The sequence below is a fragment of the Numenius arquata genome, chromosome 1 (assembly GCF_964106895.1).
Source record: "Numenius arquata chromosome 1, bNumArq3.hap1.1, whole genome shotgun sequence".
Lineage (NCBI taxonomy): Eukaryota > Metazoa > Chordata > Aves > Charadriiformes > Scolopacidae > Numenius > Numenius arquata.
This window is the reverse complement of record NC_133576.1, coordinates 65487751-65508610: the sequence shown is the minus strand read 5'-3', so window position 1 is coordinate 65508610 and position 20860 is coordinate 65487751. Positions and strand designations below refer to the sequence as shown.

At 45.4% G+C, this 20860-nt stretch overlaps 2 protein-coding genes across 2 annotated transcripts in view; both read right to left on the bottom strand.

Annotated features, from left to right (window-relative positions):
• Positions 1-20648, bottom strand: part of DHRSX (dehydrogenase/reductase X-linked) — a 171222-nt gene extending 150574 nt beyond the window's left edge. The window contains 2 exon segments of the mRNA XM_074150955.1: positions 20323-20552; positions 20554-20648. Coding sequence (XP_074007056.1) covers positions 20323-20552; positions 20554-20648 — 325 coding nt within the window.
• On the bottom strand, positions 10770-12872 carry ZBED1 (zinc finger BED-type containing 1). The gene has a single exon (XM_074150944.1). It carries the CDS (start codon positions 12870-12872, stop codon positions 10785-10787), a length of 2088 nt encoding a protein of 695 aa, XP_074007045.1. The 3' UTR covers positions 10770-10784.
• Positions 20649-20860: the final 212 nt, after the last annotated feature.

Sequence of the window (20860 nt, the reverse complement as noted above, 5' to 3'; positions counted from 1 at the left end):
ATCTTAGTGACAGAGACAGCAAAATATTTCATAAGACTCTCTTTGTTCAATATACTAAAAGCTTCACCATAACCAGACTCAATCAAGAATTACATGTCAGCGTTCATCTAACTTCAATACTACCCCAGCATGGAGCACTGGAGCCCCCGGTAAACCATTGACCTATTCGTGGTGGGACAGTATCTGCATGGTCTGATGGTCAAGCAAACTGACATATTATGACTCTACTACAAAAATATCTCTAAAAATAACATCACGGCATCCATGGCTACTTCCTCCAGTCTTGCAAAACTTTATGAGGCTGCTTCAGCGCTCACATCTGAGCCAAATAAGATCTCTGGTTGTGCAACGTCCCACACAGGCAGCCTGATGGTGGACTCCACACGATGTTCTGCGTGACTAAAGACCTCCTCCCACCCAACTGCCCCAGCAATAAAGCTTTACATTCCTCAGCTGCATTTCTACAACCTCCAGTGCCTTCAACTGAAGCGTGACTGAGTGGAATTTGGTTGAACAACTCTTTTTATGATGTAAAGGAACAATTACATTTTATAGCTCATTCTCTTGAGCTCACAGAGTTTGCTCTGTCACCTAAACAGAATCAGAGAATAGGAGGGGTTGAAAGGGACCTTTGGAGGTCATCTGGTCCAACCCCCCCCTTGCCAAAGGAGGGTCACCTGCAGTAGGCTGAACAGGAACGCAACCACGCGGGTTTTGAATCTCTCCACAGAAGGAGACACCACCACTTCTCTGGGCAGCCTGTTCCAGTGCTCTGTCACAAGCAGATCCTAGTCCAAAGAGTCCCAAAAAAGCAGAGACATTGAGTGACTGCAGAAGTTCCTAATTGCACAACCAGCTAATGCTCGGAGTGAAGTACCACGTTTATTGGCATAGTGCTGACCTGAAAACAAAGGCCACGTAACCTTTGCAAGATACCATCTGCCCATCTTTAGACCCAAATGCCCAACTGGCAGAAACACAATCCGTCGCCCGGCTCTGAAATCCATCAGTGCTTCAGCTGCACGAGCACTAAGCAAACACTCAACCTTCCACCTATAACATCAGAACCACATTTGCCGCCTTTCCTTTGTTCTACATTAACAAGGAGCAAAAGTTCCTGTTTATCAAGGAAGGAAGGACCAAGCAATAGAAATGCTCATTCACATCTGCTGAAACTGTTCATTTTATGCTTGTTAGGTCTAAATCACCTAAACTGAAAGATCCTCACAAGCAGAATAATGACTAAATAAAAGAAGGTTGTTCTTTTGCTTGTACGCTCACTGAAATACCATGGGTCCGGTTCCATATTGCTACGATGCAGGTACCAGGGCTGAAAAAGGAATGCTTACATTTAAGCCTTTTACTCTCAGAATTTTACTTAAAAAATTGTAATTATTTACATTTCACATTCTCCCATATTTTGGTAAAACACAGTTGCAATTGTCTCCCTCAGCAACAGAAAAATAAAGACTTCCAGCTTATGAGTTGTGGGGAAAATATTTCTCTTACTTCTGAAGCCCACCTACATTTGGGACCTCAAGTGCTTGAACAGCTCACTTTAGATGGAATAATCCTATGGATATTAACCTTTGAAGCACAACCGAACACAAAATGGATACACGGAAAATGAAAACTTGCAGTTTGTATTTAAAAAAACATGGCATACACAACCCACCCCAAAATACCATTATTTGAAAGAGATTTAAAGAGATACACTTGTGATGCCGGCATTTCTAGTGGTTCTGAAAGCGGAGCATGCAAAATGGATTGCTTTTAGGGATTAAACCCCTAAATCTGTATTTAGACACCTAACTCGGGGAGTTAGTGCAGAGGGTCTGAAGGCTCCTTTTTAGGCCACATCTTGCATCATTTTAATCACAACCTAAAAATAAATATAAAATTAATTACTCATGTTGCAGTCTCGGTGTTTGCAAACTGATCGCCCTGTGGTTGTTACTGTCTGCACAATCCTCTTCCCAGCGTGGTCAACCAGCCCAGGGAAGGAGCAGGATCAGGGGAAAAGCCCTGGCCCATCCCCTTCCTTCAGGCACGTGCAGACCAGAAAGGAGCCTCAGCAACACAAAAAACACCAGGAAAACATTCTGGAGGAATCGGTTTTCCCTCTGCAGAGCCCAGCAACTTTCCTAAACAGCCTAGAGACAGGCCAGAAGCACAGCCAACAGACCAACGTTGCAGACTGAGCCGAGCCCCTCAATGCAGGAAGAGTTTACAAGTCCCCGCTGGTAATAACGTCAGATATTCGTGGATTCCATCTCTGGGTAAAAAAAAAAAAAAGAATTTTACCTTCCATCAGCTCTAATATGCATTGCCAAAAAAAGGCACAGAAAAGCATATGCAATGCTCTTAACAACCGACAAATAGTTTCTTACATTATCTGTGAATTTCTCTCTCCAAAAAGAACCGTGAAATCTTTGTGAATGTCACCCAAAGTAATGAAGGGGAGGTGGGGTGGAGCAGGCAGGGCATGACCGAGGTGGTTAGTCTGTTTGCAAGGCTACAAAAGAACTAGTTCCTGTGAGCTCTTTAAGTTCATGTGGGGATTGCATCATACTTTCAGATAGGACGGGCAGAAGGTTGCTCTTTTTTCACCTCATTCCTCTGACCAGGCATGCAGAAATCTCCTAGCAGCAATGCCGCTCTCGCATTCGTAACCCCATGGGGGTAAACTATTTAGTTTATTATTATCCTCCTCAACCTACTGCTCCTGCAAACCGAGCACGTACAGCACAGGTGAGCTCCTGCCTATTTTCGCCACATCGTGAAAGCACACAGGTAACATTCTCCTCTTCTTACACTCTGAATTGTTAAGAGCCACGCAGCAATTAACACGGCAAAGACCAGCGCTAGGAAACATACTACCTCAGTAGGAAATAAAACAAGGCTTAAAATTCGGGAGAAGATACATAGCACACACAGATGGCTCCGCTCATCAACAAGCCTGGCTCTTTCTCACCACAGCACTGGCTCCCTTGGGACCTGCCAGTTCTACGACGAGCGGCAAGTTCTTGGATTGCATGGGAACGTGGGTCTGTGGTAGATCACAGAGGCTGCGTCAAAATAGCGTTGAGACATAGACATTTCAGCCCGGGCTTCCTATGCTAGAGGACAAGTTACAATTACACCTCCTTCTTCCCTTCTTCTCTGCTGTCTTATTACTGAAAACTCCTCCTGGCTATTTGGGAGTGCGGGGTTTTGAAGCCGACAGAGCTCACTGCCAGCAGCATGGAAACACCAAGAAACGTGCAAAGCACTTGTTTTACACAGTTCTGAAATGTCAGATTACTGGAGGGTTAGTCATTTAGTATTTTTAAACGCTGTGGGGATTTTGGACAGGAATTGCAGACACCCGTTACAATTTCAGCATTTTTCCTAGGTGGACCCACTTCCTATTTATTCTCATCAATGAAGCAATTGAGTTTTGCAGATTTAATTGTTATTAAATTTCTTCTGTTCATCTAAGTTCTGCTGTGTGCTCACAAAACTTAAATTTGGGGCCAAGTCCCTGCATGCATCCCAGCGCACAAACTCACAGCGAACTAGACTACCACCCAGAAAACAGAACTGTGAGTTGTTTGCAAAAGCACTTTATTTTTCTCAGGCACACAGACACACTCAATCAGAAAACCACGTTTGAGAAGATGAAGGTTTCCCTTGGAGCACAGCGTTCATGATGTGGGATGGGATGTTTCTGGCACAAGCTTTCCTGATGCTGACTTGACATCTTTGTTGTTATAACTCGAAATTCCTATCACTGTAAACCTCACTGATGACTCATGAGAAAAAAAGCACGTTAAAAAAGAAGAAAAAAAAAGAGAATGAAACCCTTTCAATCACAGTGTCTATAAAGACAGGGTGATTACACAGAGACACAAAAAGTCTAAAATTTAAAAGCAAAGTGGCATCTGTCAAAGAAATAAAAGATTGATTTCTCATTCCTGAGTGCATGTATTTGGGGACAATGACATATTCAGAAAATCATATGGAAACAAAGAAATTGCCTTTTTAAGAACAACCTTATTCTGCGTTGCTTGGGGAATCACTGTTGGATGTAACATCGTGCACATGCAGCTACGGACAGAGTCATACTTTCAGTGTACTAAGAAAACCAGAGGAATTAATTCTCTACAAATACATCTAGATAAATTATTATACTATCCCAAGCATTTACAGATGCATTTTAATTACTCTTCTACCTAAAAGCACTAAAATAAAGGCAACATTTCTTAATTAATTTATTTCAAATAAAAGTATCCCCTCCTGTCTCTGGTATACTTAAAAACAGGACTGCCCAACTGCTGCTGACAGCTGAACGCATGTGCACCTTTGGCCATAGTATTTGTAACAGTACAACCACTATAAATGTTACCCCCAAAATATTTATCAAATAGGAACTGTAGCTTTAGCCTCTACATAAGATCTTTATTTGAATGCCACAGAATACTCTTTTCTATACCAGCATTAAATACAGAAGTATTTGAATAATCACACTATTTCCCAGGCACAGCTTCAGCATAGAGCACAAAACTAGCATCATTTTAACACATTTACCTTAAAAACCCAACCAACTAGAGCAGCGCAGATCCTGTTCCTACCCCAACATGCAATAAGGACTCTTATTGCTTATTGTGCCATTTTCCTAGCTGTGCTGAGCCCGATTCCCCAGCATCTTCCCCCTTACGTAGGCAATTTTGGTCCAAGTGAGCAATGTGTTCGAGCATACATCGCTCCGGGGGGAGGAATTGCTGGCTCTGCCTTTTCACAGCACGGCACAGGCACTGTAGCCCCAGTGGACAGGAATAAGGACCCAGTTTAAACTCATTTTAAATCGAGTTAACCTGTTCTCTACAAACAATCTCTCTGCAAGACAAGGAAACACGCCGGGGAGCAGGGCTCCTCCTGCCTGCTGCTCCCACCCAGAGCTCAGGGCAGGCAGAAGAGACAGGGCAGAGGAGGGTTAAGCCAGATAAAGCAGGATTTTGCAAATTCAAGTCACTGGAAGTAAGTACTAATTGTAATGCATGGAAACCAGCACACGTGTGCAGCAGGTGAGAGTCTTTTCAACATCTCTGAAAAAAAAAAAAAAAGATACATCAGATGACCACTTCAAAGCATCGCAGACGGCAGCATCGCTTCTGTGGACACTAACCTTTTCTTCTGGCAGCAAGGGAAATCAATACCACCCTGCGCAGAAATGTCAATATAAATGCTCAAAAATCATAATATTAACATTTCAGAGTCAGAGGGACTCTCACTTGAAAACAGTTTCTGCAACAGTCTTTGCATTTTTAAAAAGACATAAATCAAGTTTTAGGACTTAAAAAGTTTTTAAAACGCAAGGTAAGCTGAAAGACAGTGCTTTAGTTTTTTGTTTTTTTTACAGTAAACTCACTTCCCTTGCGGTTTCTTAACCCAACTGCAGGGGCACTGAAAATGACTGTAGAAACAGTAAAAATATATTTAATTGATTTTTATTGTTCAACCTAAAGGAAATGCTTTTGTATGTAAAAATGACAGCATTATACAGCAACTGTAGGGATGTTTTGAAATTCCAGTTTAAGTAACATCAAGTCATTAGACATGCTTTAATGATGTGCTTCTAAGGCAGATGCAAAATTACACTGTATCTTTAAATGCTCTCTACAGCACCAAATAATAATGTTATTAAAAAAGAAAAAACAATTCTGCAATTTGCCTATATCCCCTAAAAATAAAACATATCTTTAATTTGGCAGATGACTAGTCTGAATCAGAGACACCAAAAAAATAACCAAAAACAAACAAAAAAAAGCAACAAAACATAAACAAAAGCAGGAGCCAAAGCAAGACAGTCTTCTCAGCATAGCCAAAAAGACAGCCTAGACTACACAGCACTGTACCACCAAGTGGGATCACCAAGACCTTCAGAAAGACATCATCCTCTGAGAAGGACATTCAGAAATAGTGACCACCGAAAGGAGTACAGCGTGCAGAGACTAAAATGCAATTTTTCCAGCATAAAGTTTCTTTTACCCAGTTGTCAGGGAATATGTAAAATGAACTACTTCCGTGTTCAATCCTGCTTCAGAAATGATGTCCTCAGGCAGCCCCTTCCTTTTGAGCTCTCGCACAAAAAGGAAAAAATCATGAACTACATGTGACTTTTAAGTTTTCAGAGGTCCTATAAAACATTACAAATAACCAATCAGTGTTTCTTTTGTTTTTAATATTTCCACCTGCATACAAATGGTCCTGTAAAGCTAATTGGACCACCATGACATTAATTAAAGAAAACCCTCCAAATTAATCATCTAATACACTGCTATGACAGAAACTTAAAATAATACACCCTTTTCACAAATAATCCAGAACTTTACTCCCTTCATTTAAACCAAGGCATCTCAGACGTGGTTTGCTGGAAAAATTCACTTTTTCAACTTAAGTTTGGTTCAGGGTTTTCCTTTTGTCTTCACAGTAATCCCTGATGGCAGAGAGAGGCGAAACGTGCAGAGGTAGGTCAGTCACACAAAACTCCCTTTAGTTGCGTTGTTAACCCTAAGAAACCTTGTCTAGGCCACCGTATTTTAATCCTGAATTGGAAATACTTAGCTGGTGGCAAAAGGCAATTCTTCTTTTGACACAAAGTATGTACTCTGAGAGCCTGCTTAAAAATGTACTTTTCCAGTATGAAAGCACTCAAAAGCTGAAGTTCCTCTACTGCCCCTCCAAAAAGATGTCTCATCTGTACCGAAGAGAAAGGGAAACATTAGGCTGTGGATTCAAATTAGCTGTCAAGAAACATGAACATAAATCTGATTTAATAGCGTAATTTGGAAATGTGTTCTGGGCCCACCCTTGGCAATATCACCACAGCTTAATTCACGTTGTAGCAATATTTAAAACAGCTCTGCAACTTTGGTTCTCCACCCAACTAAACAACAGAAAATTATGTCATTAAATGAAAAACACCACACGTATTTAAGTGAGAGAAACCATCTATAAACTTCTGACATTTTTCATCTTCATTTTTTTTTAATCCAAAAGATTTATACAGCGTTTTTTTTTTTAAATAACTTACAGGTTCAAAAGGAAAAAAAATGCATAGCTTCAAAACCTTAGAATATAACCTCCCCTTGTTGCAGAAGAGTTCAAAGTCATAAAGTGCTGCAGATATGAACACACATCAGACAAATAATCTAGTAACTAACTCATTTTTTTTGTTTATTTAACAGTATTCCAGGCTTAGAACATTAAATAAAAATCTCACAGACAATGGGTAGGACTAACAATGGCTTTGTGGGTTTCTTGGTGTTTTTTTTTTCTTCTCCTTTTTTTTTTTTTTTTTTTTTTTTAAAGAACTCGGACACATCAATTGAACCAACTACAGTTTGATTTTGGATACCAAAAAATAAAAGGAAGCTGGAAGGAAGAGAGTAGTGCATCGCACCGATCTCAGTAAAACTGCTTGTAAGCATCATGGCGTACGTTTAGCCCTAGAAGGACGAAGATGGACACGGGAGATGGATGCTGCCAAGAGGGGCAGGCCGCACGGCGGACGGGGGGAAGCGGTGCTCTGGGCTCGGCCTTGGTTGCGAGGGCAGGGGCTTTGAATTTACGCTCACGTGAGAGAGGACCCGCACGCCTCGCACGAGCATTTGCGCAGCTCCTCAAGCGGTGGCAGCAGGTGGAGGCGGTGCAAGCGGACGCGACCAACACCAGCTGGCACTCAATGGACATGAAAACCAAGACAGGGGTGTTACAAGAGCTCGGGTAACATCAAAAAGGGACCTGCTGGATCGCGCTCCCTGCCACTATTTGACTTTGCTACCCTCACAGGTTACCTACGCACCTGCGGGAGTTTTGCATCTTGGAGCAGCAACATTCACCGGGATGCACTGTGCGTGTACTTTTTACAAGTGCTAATTAATTTTCAGGGGGCTGGAGAGTGAAAACCCGGCCTTACTGACAGCCAAACATGGGCCACACCACCTGTTAAATGCATTTTTCTTAAACTTGCCTGGGTAGTTGACTATTATTTACTCCTTTACTCTAACCTCTGTCCTTCCTACCCACTCACCCACCCCTTCCCACCACCTACAAAAACACAGAGGCCTCAAACTTGCAAAAACTATTAAACCAAAACATAAACAAGCAGTTTGGCAATACATTCAATTCCATCCAAATTCTCATGTTTTTTTCTGTTCCTCCTGGCTGGGCCCTTTCTACAACCAAACGTCTGTGGGTACCACAGTGATGAAAACAACCAACCAACCAACCAACCAAACTTTCTTCCTCCAGAACAATAACGGCCCGTCTTCAACAGACCTTGCTCCAGAAAGGTTGCCCTCGACATAGTTGTAGACTTAAGCCGAGGTGGGGGGGGCGAGACACCAGTAACAAAACCAAAACCACAAGCAAACCTTAACTGTAACTGGACAATGCCAAGAGTCCTCCTCCGCACCTCAGGGAAAAATCACAGAATCATAGAATCGACTAGGCTGGAAGGAACCTTTAAGATCATCTAGTCCAACCATCAACCTAACTCCGATTAAAAAAAAAAAAAAAGAAAACGATACAAAAGAACCCCCCACATTACTAAACTATGTCTCTAAGCACTATGTCAACCCATTTTTTGAAAACCTCCACGGGTGGTGCCTCAACCACTTCCCTGGGCAGCCCATTCCAATGCTTAATAACCCTTTCAGTGTAAAAATTTCTTCTGATGTCCAATCTGAACCTCCCATGGCACAACCTGAGGCCATTTCTTCTTGTCCTATCGTCTGTGACTTGGGAGAAGAGACCGACCCCCGCCTCTCTACAGCCTCCTTTCAGGTAGTTGTAGAGAGCAATAAGGTCTCCCCTCAGCATCCTTTTCTCCAGGCTGAACAACCCCAGCTCCCTCAGCCTCTCCTCATAAGGCTTACTCTCCAGATGCCTCACCAGCTTCGTTGCCCTTCTCTGGACCCCCTCCAGCACCTCAATGTCTTTTTTGTGGTCAGGGACCCAAAACTGGACACAGCACTCAAGGTGGGGCCTCACCAGTGCTGAGTACAGGGGGACAATCACCTCCCAAGTTCTACTCACCATGCTGTTCCTGATACAGGCCAGGATGCTGTTGGCCTTCTTGGCCACCTGGGCACACTGCTGGCTCATGTTCAGCCAACAGTCGACCAGCACCCCCAGGTCCTTTTCTGCCAGGCAGCTCTCCAGCCACTCTGCCCCAAGCCTGTAGTGCTGCATTGGGTTGTTGTGGCCCAAGTGCAGGACCCAGCACTTGGCCTTGTTGAACCTCAAAATGCTGGCTGCGGGCTGCCATCCCACTCCATGCCAAGCGTGAACTCTAATCTTGTTTATGACCTGTAGTATTTCATAAGAGACGGAGGGCTTGGGGTTGGTTTTCTTTTGTTTCTTTCTTGTTTGCCAAATTCTTAAAAAGGGCTTGAAACACTCAGGCGTAGAGACACAAAGGGAACAATTACAATACACAACAACTAATCGAAAACAGTACTCAAACACTAGACTGGACTGGACTAAAGTCCACTCTACAAACTGAATCAAAAAAAGACAGGAGAAAAAAAAAAAAGGAGTTTTTAAGTGCTAACATAATAAGAAACAATCTTAAAGACTCACTAAATACATGTGGGGAAATGTAGGGGTCCCCTTCTTTTAAATATATTTACATAATATTAAAGCTTTTTGTTTTGCTTTTCTTGCCAACAAAAATTTTCTAGCTCCCTGGACAAAGTCCCCGTTTAAATTAAGAGGTTAAGGATTTTATAACACAGACAGACTGTTAGACCCGCGGCCCGGACACGTCTCGCCGCCCTCTCCTTCCCTCCACCGTGGAGGGACCCGATGCCTTGCCTGCTTTGCACCAAGCGAAGGTAACACAAAGCCAGCCCAACCCCACGCACGCTTCGCTACCACTTTGTAAAAGCACAAGAGACTACAATCAGGGCTTGCCTAGACACCAAAAAAGAAAAAAAAAAAAAAAAAGCAGGGTTTGCCATTTAGCTGTTGCAGTTAAATGGTAAAACCGGACTAATGTGAACACAGAAATACCAGTTTAGAAGTGTTTATACCATTTACAGCACACTGGAAAGAAAAAATAACTTAACCCGGTATAAGTGCATCCACACTACAGCCTATGCCAGCACAGTATCAGTTAAAATAATAACACATCAGTCCCCTAATTGACAGAATTATACCAGCTGAACTTTTCTAGCATAGACCAGGCCTAAGACATGAGGTAGTGAAAAAGAAAATCAGGCTCAAGATCTTTTTTCATTCCACAGCATCATTACACTCTAAAAATCTTTGCTGCTCAGATTTACGGATTTTAAAAATATTGTTTTAAAATCCAAAATTTAAAGCTAACATCTGGAGTCACACAGGATTTACAAATGGAGACATAAATCTTAGAAACTCCTTCGCTTAAGGTCCTAATTCAGGAAAATATTTTTATGATAGAAAGCACATAAGCATGTGTTTGTCTCCCACTGAAGCAAGCGGAAAGGAAGCACATGGGTAAGTGCTTTCTGAAATCTGGGCCACAGTCAGAAATCACGGTCTTTGTCGAATTTATTTCCTCATTCATTTCAGTGCTGTTTAATCACAAGTCATTCATGTTTTAAGACAGTGGGAAAAACATAGACAATGGAAGCTAAATCAAGTTTGTTACAACTGTTCAATATTTACAGCATTCATAGCATAAAACAAAAGTATTTTTGGTAACTTAAGACAAATACCTTTTCTTTTTTGTTATTAAATGTACCGCAGCAGTTCTGTTAAAAAAACCCACTGTCTCGGATATTAAAGAAATTGTTGTTTACATTAACCGAGTCATTTAAATTAAAAATCTGTTCCTGTTCCAAACCCCACTCTCCTTCGTCTTCATCCTCCGGTTCTGCCTCGGACCCATTCCGACTGTTTTCATACAAAAAGATCTGCTCATCCACATGAGCTGGGGCTAATCGGTTTCTCTTTGCACTTACAACATTAGCAGAAGAACCGAAAAGGCGTTCAGGGAAAACCCTTGTGGCCAAAATACACCAGTATTTTTGAAGAACCTTTGGTAAAACTGGAAACAGCGCTAGTCTGTCAGACCACCACTTCAGCGGGTCTTCGTTTAAACCGAGGACCTTTTGGGTCTTGAAGTTGCTCAACTCCTCAACGATCTGAGCGTGCCATTCCTCCTGGTCTTCCACGCCTCCCGTCTGGCAAAAGATCTCTGCGAGCATGTTGTTGATGACACTGGTAGGAGGAGGAGTAGAGGAGATGATGATTTTTTTCACAGGAGGCTCTTCTGAAACAGCGAAGAGTTTTTCTTCAGTCCTAAAGGTATTTTCTTTTACTTTCTCCAGCAGGCTTTTTGCTTCTTCCACCACTCTGTTTTCAACCTGCTGCCGCTCAAAGGCCGAAAGGAATGGCAGTTTTTTGTAGCGGGGATCCAAGAAAGTTGCAACGTTGAGAAACATGTCTATCTCAGGCGTGTGCTGGTAGGTGGTTGACAGCTCTTTAGCAATCACCTCCTTTGCCATGCTGATTTCTTTCAAATCATTCTCTTTGATGTTCAGGGTAGTATTCAGAAGCATGTGGAGAAGTGGCTTCACCATACTTATCGTGGGGTACTTTGAAGCAGACATCATCTCTGCAACCTGCTTGAAAGGCTGCAGCAGCTCCACCAGCCCTTCGATTGTATTCCACTCGCTGGCTTCCAGCATGAGGTGGTGGTTGTTGCTGTCCTCCACGAGGACAGCTGCGATGACGAACTGCTGCTCCTTGAGGCGCTGCAGCATAGCGAGTGTGCTTCCCCACCAGGAAACACGGTCGCTTACCAGCATGCAGTGGAGAATGTTCTGCTGCTTCTGCTTTTCGCTCAGCATGTACATCGCAACTGTAGACTGCTGAAAGTACTCCACCAGTTTGCGGCACCTGGCAAGAAGGCTGCAGAGTTTAGGGAGCTGAAAAGCTTGTTGTATTCCTGCGTTAAAAGTGTGCCCCAAACAAGGCATCTGTATGGGAATATCTAGGAGAGAGCAAGCTTTCACAATGTCTTTACCGTAATCTGTTGTAGCACCAAAGACTTTTGTATTGATCCCCCATTCAATGAACGTTTCATAAAGGACTCGTGTAATAGTCTCAGCGGTGTTATCCTCCGATACTTCAAACGTTTTTAAACACCGCGAGTTCACCACCAAGCAGTTGGCAGGACTGCTGCTGAGAAAGTGAACCGCGACGGTCACATACGACCTGTTCTGGTTTTCGCTCCTCCACATGTCCGTGGAGATGCCACACCACAGAATCCCGGTGAGCTCCTTCAGCACAATTTCTCTAGTGGCATTGTACTTTTCGGGAATAGCTTTTGCACAGAAGTACTTTCGACTAGGAAGTTCATACCTGGGGTCTGCTGTTCTCAAGAGGGCCTTGAAAGTGGGTTCATCAACAATAGAGGCCGGATACATGCCCTCGCAAATCAGACTGATGACTGCAGATGTCAGTTCCTGATGCTTTTTGTTTTCGTAGTTCTGGTAGGTCTTCATGATGAGGCTATCTTGAATGACCTGCTGCGAGGACTCCGGCTTGATTTTTGAAAACGCAGTGGCAAAGGCTTCCCTCATTTGCTCAGTGTTACTTTTCACAAATTCGCAGAACTCGTCAGGGTGATTCTTCTCAAGGTGGTAGGAAAGGTTGGATGTGTTTCCTGAATAGGCGATCTGTGCCATGCAAATACGGCAGTAGATCTTCTTCCACTGTAATATGCATCCTTCTGCATTGGTATCAAACCCGAAGTACTTCCACACTTTACTCTTTGCTCTTGGGTGAGCCACTAACTTTAGGTCTGATGGGGAACCTTCTAAACTTTTATTCTCCATTGCTTCTTGGCCACCGTCCCACCTTTTGATCCTTCACTCATTAATGAGTACCTGATAAAGGCAGTAAGATAAAGATACAATGAGAAAGCACAAGTTTGACCACACTTAACTATGTGAAATCAGCGTTTCTGCAAACGTATCAAGAAACCTACCTTACTAATTACATTTGCAAATTTAAAGATGAGAATTGCAGGAAGTGTGACCTACAAGAAGCCCATCAGAATGTCAAAAATTAAGAAGGGTTTTAATATATCATATTCTGCTGTGAAACTGAGCTAGAAGACCTGCGTAAATCTTTCTTCTGGAATTACGTAATTCTGGGTCCAGAGAGCGTAACCACCACCACAGAGTTGATCCATTACTGTCACACAAACTGGTCATCTGCTATAGCGTTTTTCTGCCTCTTAAGTGATAGTTAGGGCTGGCCCAACATCCTCTTGCCTAAGAGCTACTGAACTTCACTGTTAACATTTATTTCAATTGAAACGTGATACTGAAGGAGCAAAGGTTTTATTGTTTGTTTATTTTGAAAGAGATTTTGTTAGCTCAATCTAACTGTTCCAGGGTTTGCTTTAAAAACAAAAACTAATAAAAAAAAAATCTGTGATGCAAATTATGGCATTAATCCGCTCCTCTGAAATGTAAAGATGTTTTCTGACTGAAATAAAAGGAAAAGGAGTTTGAACCTACATGCAGATCAACAATATGCCTCTGACACCTTTCCTGTCGTTGTCGTTCTGAAATCAAAGCCATCTCCTGAACTACTAGTTCACAATTGTGGTTCCTGGAATAACAGTGCATTATAATTACAGGAAAAGCAGACAGTGAAGCACTAATAAATGTTATTATCCAGATCAGCTGGAAAATAATTTTGCTGTACTTTCTTCAAAAGGCTACAGAAGTCGGGAGGGGGTGACACTCTAGAGATGAGTGTGGCGATAAGGCAAGACTTGGCAAACTGTACCTCAGTATCTGCACAGGAAAACGCTTCTTGTGCAAACAGTCACATGCAAGGACAACTTGAGCCCTACAGCGTCCCTGTGCACAGTGCTGGCAGCTGGCACCCAGCGGGGCTGATGTCGCTACACCAAAAAGCCAAGCCACAGCACAGCACGACTGCATGCTGATGATTCTCCATTCCTTCCACACCACCAGCTGAGCCACTGTGACAGCAACAAGCCCTTCTCCAGGGGCCTGGCCAGGATTAGGAAGGAGAAGGAAGCCATTAGTTAAATACGGATGCAACCTCCTCCACAAAAACCAAGGGGAAGGGAGCAGGAAAGAAACATCAGGAGCATCCCTGCAGGCAGCCCGAAAGCAATGGCACTGCTCCTTCCCTGCTCCTCAGGAGCTGCACCGGCGCCCAAGCCCAGAAATCCCCAGGTGCTAAGACTGGCTGGTTGGGGGAGGAAGAAACAATCTGACTTTTTCATATTGCTGCAAGGGAATATCCCCCAAAAATGTACGTGTGCAAGCTTCTCCAGTGTGCTTTCTGCCGTTGATGAACATTCCAAGAAAAGACGTTTTCCTCTCTGAACTATAGCTGGCATTTGCAGCACTTCCTGAATGTCTTGAATGAAAAACCAAAGCCAGGTTTACCAAGACTATACATATTTATTAAAACACAGCTGTTTGTTTAGAAGCAGAATGAGAGATGCAGGGCAAGCAGTTTACTGGATTTGTTCTGAAGATTTACTTCTGGGTATAGACCTTTTTTGGGGGGGGTTTTGTTGTTTGTTTGTTTTTTTTTTCCTGAGGGGGGCAATGTTCTGACTGCTAGCATGCCCTCTGCTGTGATTCACTCAGTGCCTCCTTTTAAATTGCCAGGATAAACTATTGATTCAACATGGTAATGCTGCCTAATTCCAGAGCTGTGCGTATCAACAGCACCAAGGTATGCAATCCCACAAAAAGTGATGATTTTGAAAGACAAAGTGGTGTAATGTGCAATGATGTAACTCAGCCATAGCGTCAGACTGTGCATTGACAAAATACTTCATATCAGCATGTATTATTATTGCTTTTAGATCTTTCCATTTCAATCCATGACACGGTGTCTTGAGGAAGTACAGAGGCTCACGGTATTTCATTAAATCTTACAGTTTCCTTTGCAGTTACGTGGCAGTTCCTGAAAGCCACTCTAATAAAAGAGTCGATGTGTCTTTAATATTTAAAATTAGTATGACACACCTTGGATCATAAAAAGTTCATCACGGACTGATAAAATGCAAGCTATTTTAGAGCAAGGGAGTGTTACAGACTCACCCCACCCTTCATTTTTATGTATGTCACAGCTTTGCCATCGTTTTGAGATGGATTTGGCACTTGGCAATAGTAGCACAGAGTAGCACTGACACAGTTAAGGATATGCCAGCATAACAGAGCCTTTATTATAATGCTGTAAACCACACTTCAGCTGTCCTAATAGCTCGAGTATAAACTGCTAATCATCCCTGCCTCTCTTCAAGTGCTATACAGCATAACTTGCCCTGTGAAAAAAAAAAAAAAAAACAAAACCAAAAAAACAACAAAACCCCCACATCTCTCACTTTTCTATAGGAGGAGGTGATTTTTCCCTCATTCGCTGAAAACACAGTGTTCATAGCCTAGGCTTGGCAAAAAAACAGAGCAGCTTCAACTCTAAGCCAAACTGAAGACACCAGCAGCCTGCAGAACAAAATCCATTGGGAATGAGGCACCTCATTGCCTTTGGGAAGTGCAGCAGCTTGTTACAAGGGCAGCTGATGGAAATGTTTTTTTAGCTTGCCGAACTTTCCATGCTAAAACAACTAGTGCCACTTTGGTTTGCTGAAAACCCTTCTGCACACAGAAGCCTTAAGGCTACAAACGCGCCTCTTCCTTTCTCCCTTGAACTCCCACCCACATTGAGACAGAGCGCACCTTCGGAGAAGCTGCTGTTTCCCTCGCCTCCTCCACGCAGCTGGCCAACACCACCAGCCAGTACTGGGGCCGAGGCTTTTAAGAGCCTGCAGACAGGATCCTTCTGCTGGCCTCGCAGCAGACTGAGCTGTTGCAGGAGGAAGAAGAGGAGGAGGAAGGGCCCGAGCACTTCATCCCCGCTCTCCCTGGGGCGGGCTGTGCTGCCTCCTCACACCTCTCAGACCCCCCTCACTCTCCTAACACAAACCCATGACTCACCTCTCCAGGGCAGGGCTTGGACCAAAGCACCAGGGATGATGTGCGTTGCGGAGGGCAGCGATGCTACCCTTGCACCAGGCAGGGCTCTGGTTCCCCAGTGACGAAGAAAATAGGTTCAAAACCCCGTATGAGAGTCACTCGGATTGTGAAACCAAGCACGGGGATGTGAGGAAACGCGGGGTGTGCAGCCACCCTGCAACTTCAGCTCTGCCCCTTGTGCATGCACAGCGATGGCACCCTCGCTAATTACACGGTAGGTATCATTGTCGCACCAGCCTTGCCTCATCCAGCGCAGGGGCAACCAGAAAATGAGCATTTCCTCACTTCTGAAACTACCTAAATAACTCTTTCAGGTGTGTGCGTGGGAGAGAGGGATTAATTCTTAGATGCAACTTTCTTTTTTGCCTGCCGACAATCCTTCCTATCTGGTTGCTTCTCTACCTGGTCTGCTTCTCTGAATGTTTTACAACCTAGAGCTTGTACGGCTTTGAGCAGGAAGTGCTCGGTCTATCATTATGTTTTACTCATATACACTAAAAGCCCTCAATACATTAATTGAAATTAAGAGAAGCATGTTCCTAGTTTAATATTTTGTGATTATTGTAAGGAAACTCAGTACAAATGATGATACTGGTAAACTAGAAATTGGGGCAAATTAAAAATATGAATGATATCTCATACACTTTTAGGAAGAACAGGAGTCAGCTTTTAGGTCTTCTGAACTTCAGCCACGCTACCACCTTCTCCAGAGACACTTTTCTACATTACACGTACCAAATTTTACTACAAAGACTTCAAAACTACCAAGTAGTCAGCATTTAGTCTTCCCCTACTAAATTTCAATGAAGGTTGTACAGTAGAAGAGAAAATCCAGGAAAAAGATGCCAAATAAATTCCTTGAGAAGCTTTTAAAATATCAGAAAAGATTATTATTATTATTGTTATTATATGAACCACTTTTGTTATCAGTAGGCTGACTTTCAGTGACCACGTTTCCAGTGTTAATATCCTGGTCTCACAATTAATATTAGTTTGTCTTTTATCAATGGACTGATTAGATTTTTGTTTTAAAAAGCTGTTGATATCAAGATCTGTAGTCACACAGGGCTTTTTTTTTTTTCCAATTAATTAAGATTAAGCACTACAAAAAAAACACCAACATCCAAGCAGTAACTTCTAATGAAACTAGTAACTGTTTAAACCTCTGAACACTAACACAATTTACACTACATATTGGCAGTTACACCATTTATGCAATTAGTACTTGGAAAATGTTTTAATGTAAGTTAAACATAAGTTCCCCTTTACTTGCACATAATGATTTTAGTTAGTAAAGCAATCACTGACTGCACACCGTTTATCCTCCCAGCTGTCTATTTCTCTTCCCTGAGCTTCAAGGTCAGAGTTTCAGACCAAATTTCCTACTCCGTATTGGGGTAGGAGGGGAGGGTCAATTCATTAGCAAATAGTACTATCTTTTCAGTTTGAAAATCAAAACAATTATCAAGTTATTGCACTGAATCAAGATTTCAGACCTCAAACTACCCTCTTTCCCCCCAAAAAACTGTCATGAATCCCATCTATAAAAATCAGACGAACCCCAGTAGGATGGGATAGAATAGATGGTGACTTTTAAAAGCCATGCGAAAGCACATGTACCAAGAGCATGCAACTCTAAGTTAGGGTAAAGAAAAAGAAAAGAAAAGAAAACAAAACTAATATGGTCTACTTGGCTTGAAATTCTGAACACTTCTTCCCAGCAAATTCAAGAAAGCAAGCTTTGCTTGGAAAATTCAGAGGCAGAAGGGTTGCACTCACACTGGACCCCTTCGCTCACCCACGGAGCTCGAGGACGAGCCACCCGGCATCCCTCAGTTTTAAACCTTCCACAGGAGAGCTGCACCGCTGCCGCATGAAGACTGGGAACTCTGATGGGGGAACTGGGGCCAAGGCAATGGGATGGGAGGCAGGACTGACTCTGCCGCCCTGCCCTCCCCAGCCCCGCTTCCCCCCTCCAGGCTCTCCCCAGGAAAGGCACCCTGATAATAAAATGCCTGTACTGGTGAAAAGTTTTGGACACCCCATCGAAAACATATAGAAAATGTTAAGCATACACACCTTCCTAGGTTAGTGTCTGGAAAAGTTACTTGGAGTTTTCTTACAGCAAGTGCAGTTTACTGATCCAAGCTTTAATTAAGCATGTTCGAACCAACACTTTCACTCTTTGTTGCACTGCAGTCGCTATTTTGAAGTTATTATGGAAACAAGGTTACTCTGGGCAAAAAAAAAAAACACTTCCCGTTGACAAGCTGATTCACTTTTTTAAGCAATGGCTGGACACAAGGAGTTGAAGGAAGGCAGCAGGTAACTGCCAAGAGGCAACTGCACACAAACAACTATCTGAGGAGGAAACTACTTGTCCTTGGAAGAAACTACCCCAAGTCAGAGCTGAAAGAAAACTTTCCACATCTGTCAAATCTGCCCTGGTCCTACTCAGGCAGCTGACATCTCCCAGGTTGGATCTTCACTGCTTTCCCCTGGCATTTCCAAATTCAACACCTTTTAAAAAAAAAAAAAAAAAAAAAAATAGTAGCTAAGAGCAGACTGCAACAAAACACTCCGGTCACATTTTCGTCATGCTGTTTCTCTGTGGTTCGAAAAAAGATTTGGAAAGTGTTACACACCCTAGGCACAATACCCAGCTTTGCTCTGCCAAGAAAAACTAACGCTAGAAAAATGCTCAGATGACTTCAAACTGTACACACATCTGTCCTTTTTGTCACCAGGGTTCTCTCTGTTTGGGGTTTTTATCTCTGTCTTTTGAGAATGAGAAAGGAGAATCCCAGCCTATCGCAGAACAATCGGGAATGGATAAAAAGTAGACAAAGTGCTACCCAAGGATAGCATGTGTGATGAAGTGCACAAACATGCTCTTACTATGTGGTGTACTTGTCCCATCTCCTCCCCAGTACTTGAGATATTCTCTAAAACAATTTCCTCCTCTGCCCCATCTCCTTCCCAAAACACTGTGCCCTCTCAATGTTATTCTTTTTTACTGTTCCTCTGGTTAAGACTACCTACAGAGCCACAAAGACTCACTTGCTGCTAAGCGGAGAAAGTTAAAGGCACTGATGTGCATGCAGTTGTATGCTCAGCTCTGACGGTACCCTACGCGTCCATCCGGACTCGTAGTTTTCTGGAAGTTTATAAACTCAGAAGCATTTTAAAGTCTTCAAGAGTAACGTGAGGGAAAGAGGAAATTCAGATCTGTGTTTTCTGGCAAACTCAAAGTTTCCTCTAGTCGGTTTTACGCACGCTGTTGACCCAAATTGGAAAAGTGCGAAAACACAACTTCTCCAACCGATAACTAACCTGAAGTCCCTCAGAGAAGACGACAAGTGCCACTCACTTGTCAGCTCAGAGGCTGTCAGCGAGTGACAGCCGGTATCGAAGAATTCAGTTTCCAGAGAGCGGGTACGTCCCCCTCCCGGAGCGGCCGGAGCAGGGAGGCCGCGGCCGGCGGTCCCAGCCGCCCCAGCGGGCAGAGAGCGGCAGCGGGGCCGGCGGTGGGGCGGGGGCACGGCGGGTGGCGGCTGCGACAGCGCCGGGCTCCGCAGCCGGGCCGGCGGGAGGGCTGCCGGCCGCCTTCCAGGCACCTACCTGGGCTGAGGGAGGCTGCGCCCGCGGGGCTCTGAGCCGAGGTCTAGCTGAGGCGAAACCGGCAGATAAAAAACACCGGAGGAAGAGGAGAAGCGGGGACCCCCCGGGCCCGCCGAGCCCCCACGCCGTCTCCTGAGGCCGCAGTCAGCCCGGCGTGCAGGCAGGCGCCCCTCCCGGGCCCGGCCCCCCGCCCCGCCCCGCGTCCGGGGCGGCCGCGACCCTGGGGGGGGGCCGGACGGGGCCGGGACACGCCGCCCGCCGGCGGCGGCGAGGGCGGGGCCCGGCGCGGCGGGGGCGGGGAGGGCGCCCCGCCAGCCGCAGCCCCCCTTCCCCTGGGGCCGCTGCCCCTCGGGGCGGCGCGTTGGGCCCGGCCCGCGGAGGGGAGCGGGGGAGGATCGCGGCGGCGGCCGGAGCCACCGCGGTGCCTCAGCCCCGCTGCGGGGGAAGCGGCGCGGCCCGGGCGACCCGTCGCTACCGCGGCCAAGGTCGCGGCTGTCCTGGCCGGGCCGGGCTGCCAGGTGCCGGCTCCGCGCTCCCCGGGGCACCGGCGCTCCCCGCAAACTTTCCCCCTTGCTGCCGCCCCCTTCCTTCCCCTCCCCGGCCCTGAGCCGCCCCGCCCCGCGGTGCTCACCTGGGGCCGGGGGACAGCTCGGGCGGAGGAGGGGGAGGCGGCGGCGCAGCTGGTGCAGGATGACGAGGAGGCCGATGCGGTACACCCGGAGCAAGGGCACCAGCGCAGACAATAGCGACATGGCCGCCTCCCGCCCCGCGGCGGCGGGCTCGGGGCGAGGCGGGGAAGCAGCGAGGCGGGCGGGCGGCCTGTGGGCCGCACGGTGGACTCTCCGCTGGGCCGGGGCCGGGGGGAAGCGCGTCGCGGCCCCCAGCCAGCGGAAGGGAAAGCGCCGCCGCTGTCACAGCAGCGCCCGGGCGCGCCGCCGCTCCCGCCCTTCTGGGCATGTGCGGCGGGGGAAGGGCCGCGGCGCGGCCGGCGTGGGGAGGGAAGGGGCGGCGGCGGCGGCGGCCCGGCGGCTCGGCCCCCGCCGGAGAGCTGGGGAGGGGGCGAGGGGAGCGGCGGTAGGCGGCGGATGGCGGGGAGGGTGACAGGCCGCCGGCTGATTGGGTGCAGTGAGAGCTGGAGCCAGGTCTGCTGGAAGCCGGTGAGGTGTCCA